Here is a 22,365-nt window from a genome sequence, read left to right on the forward strand (position 1 = left end):
CTTAACCCTTTCTTTATTTCGAAATTGTTTATATTATGAATGGGCAAAACTGCAGGCTGTTTGGAGCAATTTACAATACGCAAGATAACATTAAGTGTAAAATGAATAACAAATAGTTCCTGTGTGTGTGTGTGTGTGTGTGTGTGTGTGTGTGTTCAAGCACTTGGTGAATAAAACGCATTCTAATTTTTATAAATGTTCTAAATGTTATGTAAAAACAATAGAAGTAATATAAATTGCAATAAATTATGCATAAGTAAAATAAAATACATTATTTTAATAAGAAACAAAGCAACAAAAGGTAAGACATTTTAAACATTTTTTTTTTCTACATTTCAAAATCGAAGGTTGTATTTTGAGAGTTGTAATGTTCCATTGACCATGGCGTGGTGCAACTATTTGTCGCTGTATTAATCTAGTTTTAATCCGGAGGGGGGAAAAATGGAATTAAAATGAAAATAAATATTACAAAATAAATAAATATGTGTGTAAATACATGATTACAGTAGACTTATTTTTTTCGAATGCAACAAATACGAAGGTGACTAGCAGGATCAAAACGGATTGTTTGATTAAAGAAATCTGATCAAAAGTAGAATATGCTATATAATGACGTGGTAAGGCTAATGTCCTCGTCACTCTAATAATCCGGGTTTAATCCATAGACAGTAAAATAAAGGGTTTAATCAGATTAATTAAAGGGCACAGAAATAAAGATTATAGCAAGGGATCAAAAGTAAAACGCGTCAAGTTAATTATAGGCTAGTCTATTATGCACATGAGTAAATTTTGATAACCTCATAATCAGGAAGGGACAACACTGAAAAAAGTTCATTTAAGATTAGCATGTACGACCTTTAGTACAGCTGTTGGCATTTACAGCCACAATGGGTTGTAGTAGGTACTGCACGTCCAGTTAATTATTTCAAAGATGCCTTAACATATGTTCAATGCAATTATTTTATGCTATCACGAACCGAGTGCAAAGTCCAAAAATAACATGGTTTATCATTTACAGTAATACAGCCTTAATAACAAGTAATACATATAAATGCTTTCTGTGCATCTATCTAATATAAAGTAACAGGAAGGCTGTTTATTAAATGTCCTTTATCCTTTTGGTTTAATACATACTGCAGCTGGAGTGTTGTTTCCATTAGATATAATTTAATCAATTTAGTTTCCGATAAAATATTTCTTTCATTTTAACTAGAGCTCATTTTTCTATTTCTCTTTAGAAATTATACATTTAAGAAAACGTTTCACTACATCAGTAAGGATATGTATGTAATGAATTTTGAACTAGCTGCTCTTTAATGATACAACTCTCATAAAACATTTTTTAAATGATAACTTAATGAAACTGCATGGTTTGTCCTGTTTGGAGCTCCTATAACGAGACAAATTAGAAGGAATGCAGGATTAATTACATCTATAGTGCCATCTAGTGATTATTATTGGACGTACGTGTTTTTTTTTTTTTTTACACATTGGCTTATTTAGAATTTTCTTCTCAAAAACATCAAACATCGTACTAGCTTTTCTTAATAAAGAATTACATTTAGGTCACTTCAAGGCATGGTCAATAACAAACCAAGGAAGATCAAGAGTGTTGAATATTGATGGTTTATTTACAACTGTACAAACAACAATACAATGTATTAACACAGATAAAGCAACATTTACAGTATTCAGAATTCTAGACCAAATCTCTCTTAGCACTTAAGGACAATAATAATAATAATCAAAATTGCACATTATTTTTAGCATTATTTTTGATGCCATGTTTGCATGTTTGAACCTGTGAAAATACAAAATAAAAAAATAAATAGTTCACAATGATTATGCAGTTTACAATGATTCGCTCCTCCTGGTTTGAATGATACCTGCAGAAGTCCTTTTAATTCGTTCGCATAAGTCCATTGACATGTGTGCGTACAGTTTGTCCTTTAATTGACACGACAAGCACGAATCATGAGCAGCTGCAGAAGGATGAACAGTGGGGAAACAATAAGCCCGAACCACAAATCACTTTGTGCCTGGTTCTGTTCAGCCAATTTCTGGCATAGCAGCACCTCACACACCAGCTTGAGGCTGAGCAAAGTAAGCACCCACAGCAATCGCAGCACAGCCAGCCGCTTCTCTCCTTCTTGATAGAGGCGGATGGACACAATGGCTGTGAAGTAAGTGCTGAGGCCATCAGCAGCAAACAATGGTGAGAAGACAAGCCACCAGCTCATCTCAAGAGTCTGCTTGTCCACATCCATGTGTAGGGCCACCAGCACGCTGAAGACCAGCAGTGCACTCAAGTGGAGGAACAGCTCGAATGTGGCAAAGCCCAACCATTGCACCAGCTCTCGCAGAGAGAACAGCATTATTACCTGCACCACGGAGTTTTGTTTACTAGGGGACTTAGGTCAAAACACTAGCCTAGGAAACTGGGAGTGAAGATAAACATGTAATGGGCATTCAAGTCTATGAAAAATACTCCACTGATAATCAATTCACTATTTTGGCAGTATCATGTTGTTTTGGAGATGTACTGTACCAGGTCCACCTAATGACTTCTAAAGGATTTGACTCTCTGTCAAAACCTGAAAAAGGAAGAAAAATACTTCATTATTAAGACCAAAAACAATGCAACTACAATTCAAATTTGGAAAATATTGCATGTAAAACACTTGGTACGATTGTAGACTGATAAAATCACATTGTAACGTACATGTCCCAAAAACAAGGTTGACGGTATTCTATGACTAAATGATTAACATTAACATCAATCCAGAAGCCAGTATGGTTTATTTCACTATCCTCAACATTATTGCTATTGTATCTTAAAAATTATAATCCAGGTAAACACTATGCTGATAAACATGTTGTTAGACAATTAACGTCCATCATTTTGCGGAATTGAATGTATAAACAAGCGAACTGTCGGTTAGCATATGATGACGAGTATTAAATGTGCTAATAATATACTTGGAAAAAAAAAACGTTTACCTCACAGCTATCGTTCACAGTGAAGGTGAAAGACACATATATAACAGTAAGCTACATTTTCAAAGACTCGGTAATGAACTGCTGAGTTGACAGCGGTGGATAAGCAGCTGTTAAACACACAAGCTAGCTGAGAGGACTATTTTCCATCCAATAGGAGCCCGGGTCAAATATCGCGACATTCGCGAGATCTCATATGCGAGTCGTAAGAAATATCGCGAGATCCTTAGAGGATTTTCTACGGAAGCCGAGAAAACAGAAAGAAGCAATGAATGATAGAAAAGGGACAATACTAGCATGTAACTGAATAATGATACGACGGGCGTGGCTTATCTGTTCCAGCCTTTTTTAATTAGACACTCACTAAAAACACTGTATTTTCTTTTCTATGATGCAGCATTCAAAGTTCATCGCTGAAATAAAACGTAGACATCGATATCACGTTGTATGAGGTCTTTTTCTTCGCGCTATGTAGGACTTTTGATTTAATAATAAAAAAAATAAACATTATATAAGCTTGCAGAAGGATACTTTATTTATATCTCAGATACAAGAGCATCACATTTTGAACATTTACAAGTTATATAAATATGTATAGTACAAAAACCTACTGAAAGCTAAACGAAGAATTTGGCTCTCTGAGCCATCCAGCGCCACCTGGAGGAATACAAGTTTCGTCGAACAGGAAACAGTTGACAGCTAGGAACATTCTAATCTTAAAATGAAATGTACACATTCGTTCGAGGTTCGAGGAGAAATACTTTAACGTTAGCAAGATCGGTCATTTACGGGATCCCATTAGCAGTGACCAAACACAAAGTAAGTTCATTGTTTAACCGTTTCATGATAATTCACATTTCAGTGTTTTGCTATGAAAAACTATTACGCAATAGGCATGCTTGCATATATATATAGACATCTTAGTAAGTTGAATTTATATAAATTCAGTATTAGTGTACCAATTTTTTTTTAATCGGTGTTACATGGGTTACAACAAAATTCCAAAACACATCAAAATTTTGGTAACTGATTAATCATATATAATCATATGTGTAAAATGTGATTTTCTTTAAATGTCTGCAAAGTGATAATTTCTGCACGCTTGCGTTTGTTGTATGGCTACAATGTGTCAGTCACTCTTTGCTCATTCATTCATTCATTCATTCATTCATCCATTCAGATTTCTTTTCATGAAATCAGAAGACAAAATAATTTAATTACTCCCAACCACTCTGAATGTGTCTTAATTAGTCATTTTCTTTTTTTACAGTTATTTAATGTTTTCCCCAAATCAACAGTTTGTCATTATCAGTATTTTTAGTAATGTGTAAATCAAGAAATTATTTAATAATGTTAGGCTAATAATCATTTTCATAATTATTTTAAGATCTCTAAATGTATTAAAAATTATTAGTTTTACTCCTAGAATGTAGTGAGGGTTAATGTTTAAATGAGAAAATCTACTCAGTTTCACGTTACCTGAAAACAAGCCTTAACATGCTTTCTATTGCAGTTTTTGTTTTCAGGTGGATTTTTTGTTTTAATTATCTTTTTTTTTTTTTTTTTCTTCTGGGAAACGAGACTGCATCTGATTAACAATATTTATGAATATGTAACTATGATTCATAATTCTGCAGTTATGTAGATTGTGTCAGTAAGTGTTTGTCTTCTGTTTGAATCTATAGGACGATGACACAGCCGGCAGACTCTATTTTACATAGCGGTTACTTTCACCCCATTCTGCGACACTGGCAGTCCTGTGCTTCAGACCTTAGACCAGATAACCTCATATATCCTATCTTCATTACGTAATGTCTTCTCTCTCTCTCTCTCTCTCTATATATATATATATATATATATATATATATAGTTATGTTATTATTGAACGTTTCTATTTGTTAATTTGTTGTAAATGAATAGTAATAGTTATTATGTCTCCTTCTGTATAATTTTAACAGTGACAGTCCTGATGCAGTGGAACCAATTTCAAGTCTTCCTGGTCAAGCGAGGTATCTGTGATGGGTATTGAAGAGAGAGGACTCAAATGCGAGGGCAAAATGACAGTCTTTAATCAAACAAAGGAAAGCCACAGGAAAATCCAACTAAGGAGTACAAAGATGAGAACCAAGGAAGACCCGAAGGCTGGGTTTAACTAACACAGGAAACCTCTGTGGCTGGAACGACCAGAAGGCTGGCGAGGTGGAGGCTTGACCGGGCTCAGGGGAGAGCCGGGGATCGGAGCTCGCAGAGCGGGGCGGTCGCGGCGTAGAACAGCAGGTAAGGTTCTGTGGGGTGCAATGGGTGAGCACAGAGACGTACAGGTAATGATAGCAGACAACTAACTTCACCCCGACTGGACAGGACAGGACAGGACAAGACCAATTGCTAACATGGACGCCAAAGGCAACGGCTTCATTCGGAAGTAACAATCTGACAAAGAGACACGGGAACGAGAGGGTAGAAGTAGCCCAAATAACGAGGCAGGATGAGAACCAGGTGAAGGGGAAATTATCTTAATGAGAAGTGAAGACAGCTGTGACACAGAAGCGAAGAGCGAGGGAGACAGGAGGGGATAAACCAGCAGGGGGAGACAGAGAGAGAAAAAGAGAGAGATAGAGACAGGATCATGACAAGACCATGACAGTATCATTCTTCACTGCTAAGTAGTAAAAAATATAATTGAATCTGCTATTGGATGAAAGATTCTTAGTGGATTATTAATGGAGTTTTTAAGCAAAGTATCAAGAGGATTTTAACTGGTTCAGGACATATATGAATAGTGTTTAAAATACTGTATTGTGAAATTTCATTACTTTACTTTCTATCAGTGTGCATTAAATAAGCATACACTCACCTAAAGGATTATTAGGAACACCATACTTATACTGTGTTTGACCCCTTTCGCCTTCAAAACTGCCTTAATTTTACGTGGCCTTGATTCAACAAGGTGCTGAAAGCATTCTTTAGAAATGTTGGCCCATATTGATAGGATAGCATCTTGCAGTTGATTTGTGGGATGCACATAATTTTCGTACAGTGAAATCATTGTCATGTTCAAGAAACCAATTTGAAATGATTCAAGCTTTGTGGCATGGTGCATTATCCTGCTGGAAGTAGCCATCAGAGGATGGGTACATGTTGGTCATAAAGGGATGGACATGGTCAGAAACATTGCTCAGGTAGGCCGTGGCATTTAAACGATGCCCAATTGGCACTAAGGGGCCTAAAATGTGCCAAGAAAACATCCCCCACACCATTCAATTTAGGTTAAAGGTCTAATAAAATGACAATGTGCCAGAATGCCAGAATATTTTAGCCTAAATTAAGCTGTCAGGTTAATTTGTAGTTCTTGATAAACTTTTTCTTAAAAGACACTATAAGGAAGATTATAGACAATAAGTAAACTTTTTGTTTTAAAAATATACAAGATGTTTGATGTCAAGTCAAGTCACCTTTATTTATATAGCACTTTAAACAAAATGCATTGCGTCAAAGCAACTGAACAACATTCATTAGGAAAACAGTGTGTCAATAATGCAAAATGATGGTTAAAGGCAGTTCATCATTGAATTCAGTGATGTCATCTCTGTTCAGTTAAATAGTGTCTGTGCATTTAATTGCAATCAAGTCAACAATATCGCTGTAGATAATTAATGTTAATGCAGCCTAAAAATCCTTTAACGGATTTGGATATTAAAAGCATATTAGTATGTTATGTGTAAGCCAGGTTAAAGAGATGGGTCTTTAATCTAGATTTAAACTGCAAGAGTGTGTCTGCCTCCCGAACAATGTTAGGTAGGTTATTCCAGAGTTTAGGCGCCAAATAGGAAAAGGATCTGCCGCCCGCAGTTGATTTTGATATTCTAGTTTTGATTTTGAGTTTTGAGAACGTAGCGTACGTAGAGGATTATAATGTAAAAGGAGCTCATTCAAATACTGAGGTGCAAAACCATTCAGGGCTTTATAAGTAATAAGCAATATTTTAAAATCTATACAATGTTTGATAGGGAGCCAGTGCAGTGTTGACAGGACCGGGCTAATATGGTCATACTTCCTGGTTCTAGTAAGAACTCTTGCTGCTGCATTTTGGACTAGCTGTAGTTTGTTTACTAAGCATGCAGAACAACCACCCAATAAAGCATTACAATAATCTAACCTTGAGGTCATAAATGCATGGATTAACATTTCTGCATTTGACATTGAGAGCATAGGCCGTAATTTAGATATATTTTTGAGATGGAAAAATGCAGTTTTACAAATGCTAGAAACGTGGCTTTCTAAGGAAAGATTGTGATCAAATAGCACACCTAGGTTCCTAACTGATGACGAAGAATTGACAGAGCAACCATCAAGTCTTAGACAGTGTTCTAGGTAATTACTAGCAGAGTTTTTAGGTCCTATAATTAACACCTCTGTTTTTTTCAGAATTTAGCAGTAAGAAATTACTCGTCATCCAGTTTTTTATATCGACTATGCATTCCATTAGTTTTACAAATTGGTGTGTTTCACCGGGCCATGAAGAAATATAGAGCTGAGTATCATCAGCATAACTAGTGAAAGCTAACACCATGTTTCCTGATGATATCTCCCAAGGGTAACATATAAAGTGTGAAGAGTAGCAGCCCTAGTACTGAGCCTTGCGGTACTCCATACTGCACTTGTGATAGATATGATACATCTTCATTCACTGCTACAAACTGATGGCGGTCATATAAGTACGATTTAAACCATGCTAATGCACTTCCATTAATGCCAACAAAGTGTTCAAGTCTATGCCAAAGAATGTTGTGGTCAATTGTGTCAAACGCAGCACTAAGATCCAATAAAACTAATAGAGAGATACTGTACACCCACGATCAGATGATAAGAGCAGATCATTTGTAACTCTAAGGAGAGCAGTCTCAGGACTATGATACGGTCTAAATCCTGACTGGAAATACTCAAATTTACCATTTTTCTCTAAGAAGGAATATAACTGTGAGGATACCACCTTTTCTAGTATCTTGGACAGAAAGGGGAGATTTGAGATTGGTCTATAATTAACTAGTTCTTTGGGGTCAAGTTGTGTTTTTTTGATGAGAGGCTTAATAACAGCCAATTTGAAGGTTTTGGGGACATATCCTAATGACAATAAGGAATTAATAAAAGTCAGAAGAGGATCTATGACTTCTGGAAGCACCTCTTTTAGGAGCTTAGATGGTATAGGGTCTAACATACATGTTGTTGGTTTAGATGATTTAACAAGTTTATACAATTCTTCCTCTCCTATAGTAAAGCATGAGTGAAACTGTTTCTCAGGGGGTCTATAGTGCACTGTCTGGTGTGATACTGTAGCTGACGGCTAAATGGTTGCAATTTTATCTCTAATAGTATAAATTTTAGAAGTAAAGTAGTTCATAAAGTCATTACTGCTGTGGTGTTGGGAAATGTCAACACTTGTTGATGCTTTATTTTTCGTTAATTTAGCAACTGTATTGAATTAATTCCTGGGGTTATGTTTGTTTTCTTCTAAAAGAGAAGAAAAGTAATCGGATCTAGCAGTTTTTAATGCTTTTCTGTAGGATAGGTTACTTTCCCGCCAAGCAATACGAAATACCTCTAGTTTTGTTTTCCTCCAGCTGCACTCCATTTTTCGGGCTGCTCTCTTTAGGGTGCGAGTATGCTCATAATACCATGGTGTTAAACTGTTTTCCTTAACCTTCCTTAAGCATAACGGAGCAACTTTATTTAAAGTGCTAGAAAAGAGAGAGTCCATAGTTTTTGTTACATCATCAGATGTAACAAAGATGGATGTAACAAAGATGGATGTATTTAAAGTTTGGGCTCCTGTTCTGAGATAAGCTTCAGGCAGGGTGGAGCTGGAGGTAGGCAACAAAGCACAAAGATAAACCAAGGATCCATTTATTCTCTGTGGTTATGTCCCCTTTGGATAGCACAAGTATTCATTGTCAAAGAGGTCTGGTTAGATTGTCTTCAGAATGGAGCACTGTCATTCCGGTTACTGAATACTTTCTAAAATTACTATGTGAAACAATGCACACTGTGCAGCTGTAAACATTTAGTATTAAACATAATTTTGTCATTGCAGCTGCTGTTAAGAGAACATGGGTAATATCCTGAAACTTGTGCTTAGAACTGCACTTAACCCTAGTGGGCCCTATTTTAACGATCTGAAACGCAAGTGTCAAAGCGCGAAACGCAAGTAAGTTTGTGGGCGGGTCTCGGCGCTGTTGCTATTTTCCCGGCGGGATAAATGGCTCTTGCGCCCGGCGCAAATCTAAAGTGGGTTGGTCTGAAGTAGCTTCATTATTCATAGGTGTGGTTTGGGCGTAACGTGAAATAAACCAATCAGAGCGTCATCCAACATTCCCTTTAAAAGCAGGTGCGCAAGTTCCATTATGGATTGCTATTATTATGGCGTATTTACCAGGCGCACGCCAGGAGCGGTTCACAGCCGAGGAGACTGATGTTCTTGTAAGAGCAGTGAAAGACAGAGAAGTTGTGTTGTATGGGGATGGGAGAATAATTAGCCTGAATAATTTGTAAGCTAGATTTATGCCTATTTTGTTCACATCTTCGTGGCACACCACAATGATTTCCGTCATCTCATGTCTTAATATTTTTTTAGTATAACAATTTATGATTTGCAAAAATAACTGTTGCATCTGTGTAGATAACATGAGCAAAGTGTATGCGCGTTGTGCACGCTATACATTATGGTCAAGCATGCGCCCTTAAAATAGCATAATGATCAACACGCAACGCGCCACTGACTTTAGACTAGGTTTTTTCTGGTCAGTGGCGCAATTGTTTAATGGAACAGCAAAATAGCACCAGGGATTGTTTGCGCCGGAACACGCCTCCTTTTTTGCGCTGAACTGCCCAGGGAGCGCAAGTGCATTCACTAGTTTAGCGACGTGCCTCTGTGGAGGGAAAAGCGCACTTTGCGCGGGTGCAAAATAGGAATGACACATGCGTTGGTGTACAAAGTCAATTGCGCTGGGTGCAAGATAGGGCCCAGTGTATCATACGTATATAAAAAAAACAAATGCCATTGTATTGTTAAGACATCTTAGTCAAGATATGACATATGATGTTTTTGTGTATTTTTCAGATATGGTGTAAATAAGATAGAGGGTTTACTTCGTCCCCTTGTGGACAAAGGTCTGAAGTGTGTGCTGATTTTTGGAGTTCCTGCAAAAGTTGCGAAGGTCAGTGAAATGTTTTAGTTGTATTTCATTTATATTAAAGTTTCAGTATTATTGTTGTCAATAATGTAAGTCATGGTATATCATGAAGAAATTAGGGCAGTAAAGCTATTAAGAATTTTTAATCAATTAATTGAAAAATTTTTTGATTAATTTAATTAACTTCACATCAAATTTGACTGACACTTTACCCTCAAAAGTGTATAAATGTCACAAAAGAATAATGTAATTATTCTGTTAAATAAGAGAGGCATCAAATAAACATAAAAATTAGCTACAATGCCCATGATTGTTTATGTATTTATTTTTAGAAGCTGCATCCAAATAAGTTTATTGCAGCATAGATATAACATGAATGCATTCACACTGCAATTAGAAATGCATAAATAATTCCATGAGATTAATGGATTTTAAATGGTTATTAAAGGGATTGCTCAGCTAAAAATGGAAATTCTGTCGTCATTTACTTTGTTGTTTCAAATCTGTATGACTTTCTTTTATGGAACATGACTTTTTGTGTTTTTTGTTTTTTTTTTTCCTTACAATGAAAGTCACATGTAACCAAAAAATAAAATAAAAAATTGGTTAACAATATTCTTAAAAATATCTTCACTGGTGGCCGGTGCAGCATTCTATATTTTCCATGCAGAGTGAATTTCTTTTTGCCTGTGCATTAAATTAGAACTCTTGTGGGATGTGTGTATTTGTGTAAAATATATGTAAATTTTGTTCTGTGTAATAGTGACTGGATAGCAAACTCAGTGATAGTGTCCCCTTCTCTCCTCCACTCTGCAGCACACCACACTCATACTTGCTACATTTTTCAAAACTGTAGTGGTAACTAGACAGTGCTGTAATAGGGGGTTTCATGTCCTTTTAAAGGGGTCACATGATGCAATATTTACATTTTTCCTTTCTCTTCGGAGTGTTACAAGCTCTTGGTGCATGAAGAAGATCTGAAAAGTTGCAAAGACTAAAGTCTCAAATTCGAAGAGATATTCTTTATCAAAGTTAAGACTCTGCCACGCCCCCCTAAAACGGCTCATTCAAACACGCCCCCTACATGTCTACATCACGATGTTGGAATATTTGTGAAATGCTAAATGCCGCCCAAATTTTTCCGCAATGAAGTAATGCATGGTTAGCACAGTTAGTGTTGAAGCAGCCATGTCAGGGAGATGCTTTGTGTATCTAGGCGAAAGCAAAAGCACTTTATTTGGCCTTCTTAAGTAGAATCTTTGCATTTAGGAATCTTTACAATTACTTAAAACAGAACAGCAACGCAATTTATGGACGACCGTTTCATGGGAGTAATTTTGATTTTGCTATACAATCTGGCGCTTCTGTATCAACTACTGTAAATATGTTTTGTTATTAGTTTAAGTATTTGCCATTGAAGGTTCAAATGCAGAGTTTTGCACGTTGCTTGTGTGTGCTAGAGAAAGAGAAACATCACAGTGGAGTCAGCTGTCTTAACCGTATGTGGCTTGGTACTGCAAATACACATGAGCTTCATCACTGTGTCTGTCACACCAATCTGTTCCCCTTTGGGGTTGAACTGATGGCAAAACTAAGGACATTATATTAATTGTCTTTACATTTATTTTGAAAGATGAAGCTTGTGATTATGGAAAGGGGTGTTACATTTCCGACGAGTGCTTGTGGTTTTCGGTCAGTTGGCAAATCAGCAGACTGTGCTTGTCAGAAGGAGGGGCTTTGTAGAAAATGACGTATTTGAGAGAGAAGGGGCATAGAGGACCAACAATAATGTATTGTAAAGTATTTTTAAAATGTGGTGTTTTTTGAACATTTAAAGCATGTCAACATATTCTGTTACACCAAGTACACAAAATAAAGATCTTTAAAAAAGCATCAACTAATTGATTAACTTAACTAATTAAATTAACACTAAACCAATTTTTTTTGTTTTCTTAGGATGAAAGGGGCTCTGGGGCGGACACAGATGACACTCCTGCAGTGCTGGCTGTGAAGAAACTGAGAAGCACATTCCCTGACCTTTTGTTGGCCTGTGATGTGTGTCTTTGCCCTTACACCTCTCATGGCCACTGTGGTTAGTTTCAGTACTAGATTTTTTTATTTTTTTTTGAAATGGACAATATTTTAAGCCAATAATAATTACATGTTATGGATCACAACCAAAAATAGATATCAAAGCTTCTATTCTACTTTGTCTTAATGAATTACAACAATAGAATAAAAATGAATAAAAACAATACAGGTAAAAGCTATAAAGAAAAATTCTAAAGAAACATTAAGATTCTTAACAGTGCTATTAAACTATGATTGTTATAAATGTACTAGAAAGTGTTTGATCACAGCAAAGGCAATCTAAATGCAAAAATAGGGAAAATTAACATAAACAAACCAACAATAAATAACAGGGTTTATGCGGGGTTGTAAAAGGTAGTAAAAGGTAGTAAATTAAATTATGCCAAATTAAGGCCAGTAAAAAGTAGTAAAAAGTAGTAAACATCATCTGACGAGGTAGTAAATTTTCGAAGCCCCATCTAACTGGGTCTATATCATGGGTGTCCAAACTAAGGCCCGCGGGCCAACTGCATCCCGCGGTCCAGTTTTTATTGGCCCGCAGCCAGGGTCCGAAATTAACACCCGCCAAGCGCCAAGTGCAGTTAGATTTTCCGTTTGGCGAGTAAATCTCGAAAGGGTATTCACACACTGGTGAGTGAATGTTCATCATACCAAAATAGTAAAAAAAAAAATTACAATTGCCTTTTGTAATGTTATGATGCCTGGAAATTAGTTCAAATCTCCTGCGAATCTAAAGCGAGCGAGCAAAAGCGTGCATGCAAGCCGTGTAGCGAGCGCACGGCAGAGAGGGAGAGACCTTGCGTGTGTGTCTCTCTCTCTCTCATGCAGTGGTGACGCGTTCATATAAACGGAACCTAAACGCTGTAAAAAAAAATATTAAGACATTTTAATTGTTTATTAATAATCAAGTGTTTCTGTGTCAGCTGCAAAGATGAAGTTGACACTGACTCGCGATCTTCGCAGTAGTGAATGCGCTGGAGAAAAATGCAGTTTTTACGGATTATCCTATAGCCTACTTTTATTTACCATATTTTTCGGACTATAAGTCGCACCTTAGTCCAAAAGTACGTCATGATGAGGAAAAAAAACATATAAATCGCTCTGGACTATAGACCCTTTTACAGTTGGTAAACAATGTGACGTATTTGTGTGGGCGGGGCTTAGCTGGAGGCAGAAAGATTCCCCTCAACACTTGAACAAACGGTAGCTAGCGAGTTTTTTTAGCTTGTTTTTTTAACAATGGCTGGAGAAAATCTGAATATATCTGCTTTATCTGAATATTTAAGGTCACTCACTGTCCGGGACCGTGATAATTATTTGAAAAAGTTAGCTTTTACGGACGGGACCAGATTGGTCGACCCGTACACAATCACTCATTGGATGGACGATCTGACAGGATTACCTCCGATTGAGTGGCCTGACATCTACACTTACCTGATAGAGAAACCGAGCGTGTATAGTAAAGAGAAAATGAGGGCGTATAAATCCTTAGATTAAATAAAGAGTGACATTACAGTAAAATTATTATTAAGATGTAATTAGTTTCTAGAAATAAAAATAGCAAATTAATTATAAACTTTCTGTATTTATTCTTTCTTACCATGTTCTTAAATTCCGGTCACAATTAATCACAACAATGTATATAAAATGTTCTCCGTCGATTCTGGCAACCAACAACACAACAAGACGACATTTTAAGCTTCTTGAGTAGCCGACCCTGTGTTGGTTTGTGTTAGCCGCCTCCAGTTTTCCGTTTGTTTTGCCTCCAGCTAGCGCCGTGACGTACCTCTGACGTCCGCGCAAAAGGGGTCTATAAGTCACATTTATTTAGAAATGAGAAAACATTACCGTCTACAGCCGTGAGAGGGCGCTCTATGTCTTCAGTGACTACAGGAGCACTGAGCAGCATTGAGCGCCCTCTCGCGGCTCGGAGACGGTAATGTTTTCTCTTGGTTCATGTCTCTTAGTTCATTTCTCTTTGTTCATGTCAAATTAATTTTGATAAATAAGTCGCACCTGACTATAAGTCGCAGGACCAGCCAAACTATGAAAAAATGTGTGACTTATAGTCCGGAAAATACGGTAGTTTTTTTAATGGTTCTGTTTAAAAGTAGAAATTTCAAGCTTTCTGTAAATAATAGATATAGGATATTTCTGATTTGTTTAGGTCTGTGAGGCAAGTAGCCTAGGCTACCTATACGCTGAGTTTCGGTTCATGTCTGAACGTGTTGTGATTTATACAAAATAATGAAACATGGATTAAAATTAAGATAAAATTAATACAAAACTAAATTCGTTTCAAAGAGAGGCTATGTGTTTTCTGTTTGAAGTTTTCTCTCTTTTCTCTCCTACAGAACCTCTCCTGACTTTCTCTTTCTTGCTCGCTCTGGTTCTCTATCTCTCCCTCCCAGTGTTATAATGAAGTTATATTTGCCTCTTTAAATTGTGATTAAATATGTTATTAATTAATTTTGGAAAGATATTTCATGTCTTTACTTGTCACTTTACTTAACACTTAACACTGCTACAGTTGAAGTTTGCAGCCGTGTTGGTAGTAAAAATATTGTGATGGTAGTAAAATAGGTGGTAAAAAGGTAGTAAATTCAATTTAAGAATCTCTGATTAAACCCTGAATAAGGAAATAAGTCTTTAATATTGGCTGATAACTAATATGCTACCAATAATTAATATTGTGCATTCCAATTTGTTTTATTACCATTTTTCTTTTTTTTTTTTTTAGCAAATACTAATTCTTAAAAAAAAAAAAATAATTCACATGAGATGAAGACTCCCTATAATGGTGGCTGCCATGTTGGGAACACATAACCATCTGAACACTACTGGCTTATAATTTCTTATTTTTCAGTCCATTCACATTTTTAACCCAAAGTATTATTTAAGGATGATGCAGCATCCATGTATAGAGCCCAAGACAACTGTTGAAACTGCCAGTGAAACTTAGACTTTTAAACATAAACAAATAATTAATTTTCTGGTATTTTTAAATAAACTCTTAACGGCGATACAATCATAGTGTATGATTTGTGACATTCTCTATGGCACCTTTAAGGAATCATGAGTGAAGGTGGCAGCTTGGATAATGCTGCAAGCTGTTTAAGGCTGGCTGAAGTAGCTCTGGCTTATGCTCAAGCAGGTTCGTTCTAAATTATATTCATTTGTAGACAGTTACACATACTGTGCATGTTTCAGTAATAGGTCTAAAGAAGTCATCTTCATCAAATCCTGTCGATGCTTTTTTCTCCTTCTAGGATGCCATATCATTGCCCCTTCTGATATGATGGATGGACGAATTGCAGCCATTAAGCAAGCTCTAATCGCCAATGATCTTGGCAACAAGGTTGAGAGAAATCTCACTTCTGGTTGCAAACAAAAGTTCTGAATTGAATACAGCAGATGCTGACCAATCTCTTTATCCTTCCTTAGGTGTCAGTGCTGAGCTACAGTGCTAAATTTGCCTCATGCTACTATGGACCATTCAGGTAGTGTACTTCTAATGATTCCCTTTAGAATGCATTAGTGGACCACCTTCTTAGTTTTTATAAATGTATAGATGATTAAAACAATTGGAGGAGTTTATTTTTGTAAACCAATTATAAAAAATATATATTTTCTTTACATTTGAAGAGATGCTGCACAATCTAAGCCTGCTTTTGGAGACAGACGATGCTATCAGCTGCCACCTGGTGCCAAAGGACTAGCACTGCGGGCCTGTGTATGAGAAAATCATTCAAATAAAAATAAAACTTTTATTTCAGTGTTCACATATTTCCTTTTGAAACATGATCTAAATTTTGACTACAGAAATCGGCACTTTGACTAGGCCTGTGGTGTTTTTTTTTTTTGTTTTTTTTTTTATATATTAATTAGAAGTACATGGTTTTCTTTCTTTGCTGGTAGGACCGGGATGTTAAAGAAGGTGCTGACATGCTGATGGTGAAACCTGGATTACCATACCTTGATATTGTGAGAGAGGTTAAGAATAAGGTAATAACTTTTTAACTACTCCATGTTATATTCCGAAATAATTTTCTTAATACTCAGAAAATCTTATTTCACATTGTACAGTCTCAAAATGTATTTGGAGACTTTGGATACTACACCCAAAAATGAAAATAATATCATAATTTACTCACCATCATGACATGATATATGACTTTTTTCTGTAGTTGAACACAAAGATTTTTCAAAAACCACACAAAGCATAAGAGACTTCATTGTTACTTATATCATACAAGCTTCAGAATACACTTACGTCATGCTTCACAGTGTGCTGATGCTTACATCAAGCATGAACTCATGAACCTGAGTATGTCAGTTGGCCTGAAGCAGTGCTTTATAGTTTAACATTTCAAACATATTAGTATTTTATCACTACCACCTCAGAATACCAATTAATTTCACGAAACATTATGAAAAATGAATGCCTTTTTATTTAAAAAACCTACAGGGAAAAAAACTGCCTGCATCACTTGAAACATTGAAAAATAGCATAGAGAGAATAACTGTTATTCACTCTGTTATTTTTTTGTGTTTCAAGCTGTCAGCTAAGGCATAGGACACACACAGGCCTTTCCTCCTCACCTACAACATTAAAAACTCTGTCACTGGATGCGATCATTGCATTGGATTTGATTGTACTTTATTGTACACTGTAGTGTGTAGTGTGTGTGTATGTATGTGTGTGTGTGTGTGTATGTATATATATATATATATATAATGTAAAGTAGGCTATAATATAATATAATATAATATAATATAATATCAGAGTTGTCTGGAATGCAGCATTAGGTTAATATTTCAATAAACGAGCATGTACTGTCATGATTCTGCCCTCGTGTCCTTGATTTTTTCCTAGTCTTGAGGCAGGATCATGACAGACCCATGTTTTGTGTACAAGCGCATGGCCTTGTCTTTGGGCCATGTGCTTGTGTTGTCTCGTTCCCTTGCCCCGCCCCCCTTGTTAACCTAGTCGTGTCTTGATTGTCCTATCTGTAACACCTGTCGTGTCTTGATTAGTACCCCTATTTAGATCTCCTAGTGTGCTCTGTCTTGCGTCGGTTCATTGTACCTGTCATTGTGATTGTACCTCAACTGTGTTCTGCAATTGTGATTGTGTGTGAGATTGTGCTGTACCCGCTGAAGTCCTTGTATTACCGTGAGTGTTTATAGTTAGTATTTAGAGTCCTTGTTTATCTTGTCAGTCCAGTCCTGTTTTAGTTATTTAGTCTTTACCTTGCTCCGTGTTTTCCCCCTCGTGGGTTTTTGTTTCCCCTTTTTGTAATAAATACTTTGTTTTGAGAATCCCTGTCTGCACCTGAGTTCCTCCCTTACCAATACCTGACATGTACTAATTACTAGACATTCTATTGGTAACATTTCAGCAGTTGATAGCGACTCCTAAAGTAGCATTTAAAGCACAGCTATGTGCGGTTGCTTTAATGCATTTTTGGGAAACGCACATGAAACAATAACGAACGATCATAAAATGACTCGTAGAAAACTCTTAAAGGGGTCATATAATGCCCATTTTCCACAAGTTGATATGATTCTTTAGGGTCTAAATGAAAAGTCTGTAACAGTTTGTTTAAAATTTCTCAATTGTAGCGTAAACAACACATTTTTTACCGTTAAAAACTGGATTTTTTCTAGTGGTTGGATGTTATCGGTGTTAACGTGCTGCTTTAACGCGAGACTCTTATCGGGCGATAAAAAAAAATATTGCCGTTAATCTATTCTCAAAGTTGGGTTGGGAGCTGGGTCTATACTAAGCAAGCTATGATGACTTTCACCTTGATATTTTATATAACCGACTGGCTGAGGCCAGCCTAAAAAGATGCTCAGGACAGTTGACGGGCCACTGCTGTGCATCGTCACGAAAGCTTATCTTTTTCACCTTTTTATGCCTTATCGCTTGTCGATTTAAACATCAAAGCATCCAAACACAAGACGCGGAAAAGCTGAACAGAGCAGCTGGTTACTCGCGCACTGTGTACGGTGAGCACGAGAGAGAGAGAGAGAGAGACGCGTATCACGGACAGCGACACTGAACCGAGCTCTCTTCTGCGAAGTTCTCCTCGAAGTCCCTCCTGCACCTGAACGAACAAATACAAATCGTAGTTTGAACAAACAAAAAATGTGAAGGAGCCCATGGAGAAAATGCAGAGAAAGGCGTCTCAAAACACTTGAACATTGAATTTGCTTATTTTTGCTCTTGTGCCGACAAATGCATACAAAATATGTCAAAATATCCACTTTGGAAATTATGCTCGAAAAAACTGTCAGTTATTGCTTAAGTGAAAGTAAACAGTTGAGAAATAAAAATGGGATTATATTGTGTATTATATTGGATGCGTTCGTCGTCTCTTAAAGTGACCGCGCCTAATTTAGCTACTGGCTGCTGTAATGTTAATTCAAGAAAATGAAAGAAAATCACTCACTGCTCTTGACTGAATTTGTAATTTTAACAGTCAAACCAAAAATTATTCAGACACCAGATATAATTTTTGATATATATAGCAAAACTGTAATAATGTGAGAAATGTTGAAGGCGTCTGAATAAATGTAGGTTTGATTGTATATTTCATTTTTACATTGAAGACTATCCAGTGCTATTTTAGATTTAATTATTTGGTTTCTGTACCTTGACACCTACAAACTTGAAAAAAACTTAAACATTGGTGTGAAAGAGGCGTAAGGTTGTTTGCACCTTGTGCAATGTGGAATTAGTTTACAGCTTTTTCAAGCATTTTGTGATGCAGGACATGAGCCCCTTTTCTAATGCACCACCTAGCTTGATAAACCCCTTCTCACAGACTTACTGTTTGTCAATCTTATTTGGGTAACACACATATTCTGTTTGCCTTCAGCAGAATTCGAATGAGTCATTTTAATATAGATTAATCTAGATAAATCTAGATTAATTTCAAGATCACAGTGAGATTAATCTAGATTAAAAAAATAATAATCTATGCCCACCACTACTCTTTTCAAAACACTCTGGTTTGTGGAATTCTCCTTCAATGCTAATGAGCTCTGCTGACTACGCCCCTCTCTTCTGATCTGCTCCCTCAGAGACTGTTTACTTTAGCCACATTCATAGTGAACCTTGCTAATTAGCACATTATTAGTGATTCATTTAAATACATCATACTCACTGCTTCTGTGAATGATTCACGCAAACATAAACGCATTCAAGTAGATCAAGGGAGCATTTCTTTCAGATCCAAACGTAAGGTAATCCTCTACGATTTCAGTCACTCAGATGTCGGGAGTAAATGACTACTGCTGTGTTCATTATTACATCCAACAACAAAACACCTCAATCACTTAGGAGTCATTCTTGTCTGCATCTTGGACTGATGACGGCTCACTCAGGGTGGGTCTGAGGTAAAGCACAAGTCCAGTCTGTGCTGAAGCACTGCTTTCAATCAAACAGACGTGGGAGGGGCCTCCTACCGTGTAACGTCACATGGTCAGACGGCTCAATTTGAGAAAGGTGAAAACATTTAATGAGACAACAAAAAAAATACTTGGTGGATTTTTATCATTATAGGGTGGTTGTGTACACACACTGCCAACACATGTTTCAGTTCAAACAACTTGTAAAAGTGCATGTAGCATTATATGACCCCTTTAAGTGCTAAGATCAATCGTTATCGGGAAACCCGGCCCAATTGATCATAAACCCAGCTAAAAGGCTTCCAAACCACTGAGTATCTTTGCACTCAAACATTTTGCTTCTCAAGACTGAGTCACATGGATTATAGTCATGAGTGTCTCTGCATTTATAGCACAATATCAAATCTGTGTTTAACAAAATATAGCACAAAACTTTCTAAATGCAAAATGTATTTGTATATTTAGCAGGCCTATGGGGATGGCAAACTATTGGAGACTTTCTTTTGCTCTTGGATGGCCACTTTCCTGGAAGTTTAGCTTCAATTGAAAAAAAGGAAAAACAGCTCAACAAAATCTATAAAAAAAATATTTAAATTTATTCACCCTAAGGCCATCCAATATGTAGATAAGTTTGTTTCTTAATAATAACAGATTTTGAGAAATTTAGCATTATATCACTTACTCACCATATGATCCTCTAAAGTGTATAAGTGCCATCAGAATGACGGACACAATCCAAATAGCTGATATCATCCATAATATTGCTATCTGCAAGTCATCTCATCTGAATCAGGATAGCAGTATGCACTGATCAAGCACACATTATAAGCAAAAACAGTTCTAAACAAATATGTGCAATTGACATGAAAGGCAAAAAGGAAATGCCGTTTTCAATTAATAGTGTTATTACAGATTATGGTATGGTATTTTGGCCAGAATTGACAGTGTACAGTTTATCCGCCTTAATGATTATTTGTTTGTCACAAACATGCAGCTTTTCACTTTACAAGACATTAAGGAGTCGTGACGATTATTTGTGGATTATTGTGATTTTTCATCATCTATTCGGATTCCTCTTTCTCAAATACTTTTCTGATGAAGAAACAAACATATCTAAATCTTTAATGGCCTGAGGGGAGTACATTTTCAGCATTTTTGGGTGCACTGTTTCTTTAAGTTTTCTTTAACATGCCACACGTGAAGGTGTGTTGGAACTGAATTCATCTGGACATTGGCCCTCTAAAAGCAAAGTGTCTCAAAGCACTCCAAAGTTTGCCACTTTTTATCAATTATCAATAATTTATCAATTGGGTCAAAATTTTTTTGTTCTCTGTTTCCCAACAGCACCCTACTCATCCACTGGCAGTGTATAATGTATCAGGTGAGTTTGCCATGTTGTGGCATGGAGCTGAAGCTGGAGCTTTTGACCTGCGCACTGCAGTTATGGAGGCCATGACTGCTTTCCGTCGTGCAGGTGAGAAGGGCGTCAGGGATTGACGGAATTGCAGTGCTTTTTGGGCAGGACTTTGGTCTCTTTTTTTTTTGTTTTTTGTTTTTTTACTTAAATTCCTCAAAAAATGATGGTTTACAGGTCATTCTTAATACTCTTTTAAGTATTTTCGCCCTATTTTCTTTGTTTCAGGAGCCGACATCATTATCACCTACTACTGTCCACAATTACTCACATGGTTAACAGAGTAAAATGTTGGTTCTCCAATATGAATGAACTTGGATAATACCAAATCTACTATCTCACCCTGAGACTGAAAATTATGACTTGTATTAAATCTGATATGCAAATATTACTACACAGATCAATAGCTTTTTTCCCCCCACATTTTCTAATTAGATTTATGTGTCTAGATATAAAGATATTCAATCAGCTTTGGTTTTTATAATTTTCTGTCATTTTGGCAAGTGCAGATGTTAAATTGGTCATTGTTTTCCAAAATATGATTGATTACATCACAGATTTGTTGTAATTTTAATTGAGCTTCTGTTACACTAGCAATAGACTTCAGGTTTGTAATTACAGAATTTTTTTTCAAATCAGTGTACTAATAATCACATTAACATAGGAAGTCCTGTTGGCATTTCGAGGGCTTGGAACCAGAGGGGCGTAAGTGGCATTTTGGGCGAAAATGAGTTCTATATATCAAATTAAAGGTCTTGATGAGCTCTATCTAGTTGTGCCAAAAAGACGCATCAGAAATCAACCTGTATTGAATAAAGCAACAAAACAACAAAGACCTAACACAAAAGTTTGAGCATTGTTTGGAGCCAGAGGGGCGTATGTCCACTTACACCCTTCTAGCTCTAAACAATACAAGAGCCTACAGTATTTTTCAGAGCCAGATGGACGTAAGTGGGTGGTGCCCCTAAACAGCACTAGATAAAATGGCTGACACACATGCTGCACACATGGAACTTTCTGAGGCAGAACAAATTTTGATGAATATAATGAAGCAAACGGATGAATCTTGTTAAGAAGTGACAGATGAAGAGATGTTTTTGTATGCTGCTCCTCACTTGAGTGTTGGAGGTAAAACGCATGCATTTAGGGGGAAGTTGTGGCCTAATGGTTAGAGAGTCAGACTCGCGATTGAAAGGTTGTGAGTTCGAGTCCCGGGCCGGCAGGAATTGTAGGTGGGGGGAGTGCATGAACAGCTCT

The 22,365-nt window shown here is 36.6% G+C and overlaps 2 protein-coding genes across 3 annotated transcripts; one reads left to right on the top strand and one right to left on the bottom strand.

Annotated features, from left to right (window-relative positions):
* Positions 1-1,610: 1,610 nt before the first annotated feature.
* LOC127958713 (transmembrane protein 203-like) lies at positions 1,611-3,157 on the bottom strand. The gene is made up of 2 exons (XM_052557687.1): positions 3,001-3,157; positions 1,611-2,594 (listed from the first exon to the last, which is right to left on the bottom strand). The coding sequence occupies exon 2, from the start codon at positions 2,373-2,375 to the stop codon at positions 1,950-1,952; it is 426 nt and encodes a 141-aa protein (XP_052413647.1). The 5' UTR covers positions 2,376-2,594; positions 3,001-3,157; the 3' UTR covers positions 1,611-1,949.
* Positions 3,158-3,671: 514 nt separating this feature from the next.
* Positions 3,672-21,820, top strand: LOC127958705 (delta-aminolevulinic acid dehydratase-like). 2 transcript variants are annotated; one of them, XM_052557678.1, is made up of 12 exons: positions 3,672-3,816; positions 4,683-4,805; positions 4,956-5,006; positions 10,112-10,208; positions 12,141-12,276; positions 15,346-15,429; positions 15,545-15,633; positions 15,720-15,775; positions 15,921-16,008; positions 16,194-16,280; positions 21,039-21,168; positions 21,337-21,820. In XM_052557678.1, the coding sequence occupies exons 2-12, from the start codon at positions 4,687-4,689 to the stop codon at positions 21,393-21,395; spliced, it is 996 nt and encodes a 331-aa protein (XP_052413638.1). In that variant the 5' UTR covers positions 3,672-3,816; positions 4,683-4,686; the 3' UTR covers positions 21,396-21,820. The 2 variants fall into 2 exon arrangements, with proteins under 2 accessions (XP_052413638.1, XP_052413637.1); XM_052557677.1 differs by lacking the exons at positions 3,672-3,816; positions 4,683-4,805; positions 4,956-5,006 and adding an exon at positions 5,289-5,493.
* Positions 21,821-22,365: the final 545 nt, after the last annotated feature.

This window comes from Carassius gibelio, chromosome B5 (assembly GCF_023724105.1).
Source record: "Carassius gibelio isolate Cgi1373 ecotype wild population from Czech Republic chromosome B5, carGib1.2-hapl.c, whole genome shotgun sequence".
Lineage (NCBI taxonomy): Eukaryota > Metazoa > Chordata > Actinopteri > Cypriniformes > Cyprinidae > Carassius > Carassius gibelio.

Excerpts from the sequence above, each read along its gene's own strand:
- LOC127958713 (XM_052557687.1), bottom strand. The coding sequence starts at position 2,375 with ATGCTGTTCTCTCTGCGAGAGCTGGTGCAATGGTTGGGCTTTGCCACA.
- LOC127958705 (XM_052557678.1), top strand. The coding sequence starts at position 4,687 with ATGACACAGCCGGCAGACTCTATTTTACATAGCGGTTACTTTCACCCC. Across the intron at positions 5,007-10,111 it reads AGTCTTCCTGGTCAAGCGAG|ATATGGTGTAAATAAGATAG; the intron begins GTATCTGTGATG and ends TGTATTTTTCAG. Across the intron at positions 16,009-16,193 it reads GACTAGCACTGCGGGCCTGT|GACCGGGATGTTAAAGAAGG; the intron begins GTATGAGAAAAT and ends CTTTGCTGGTAG.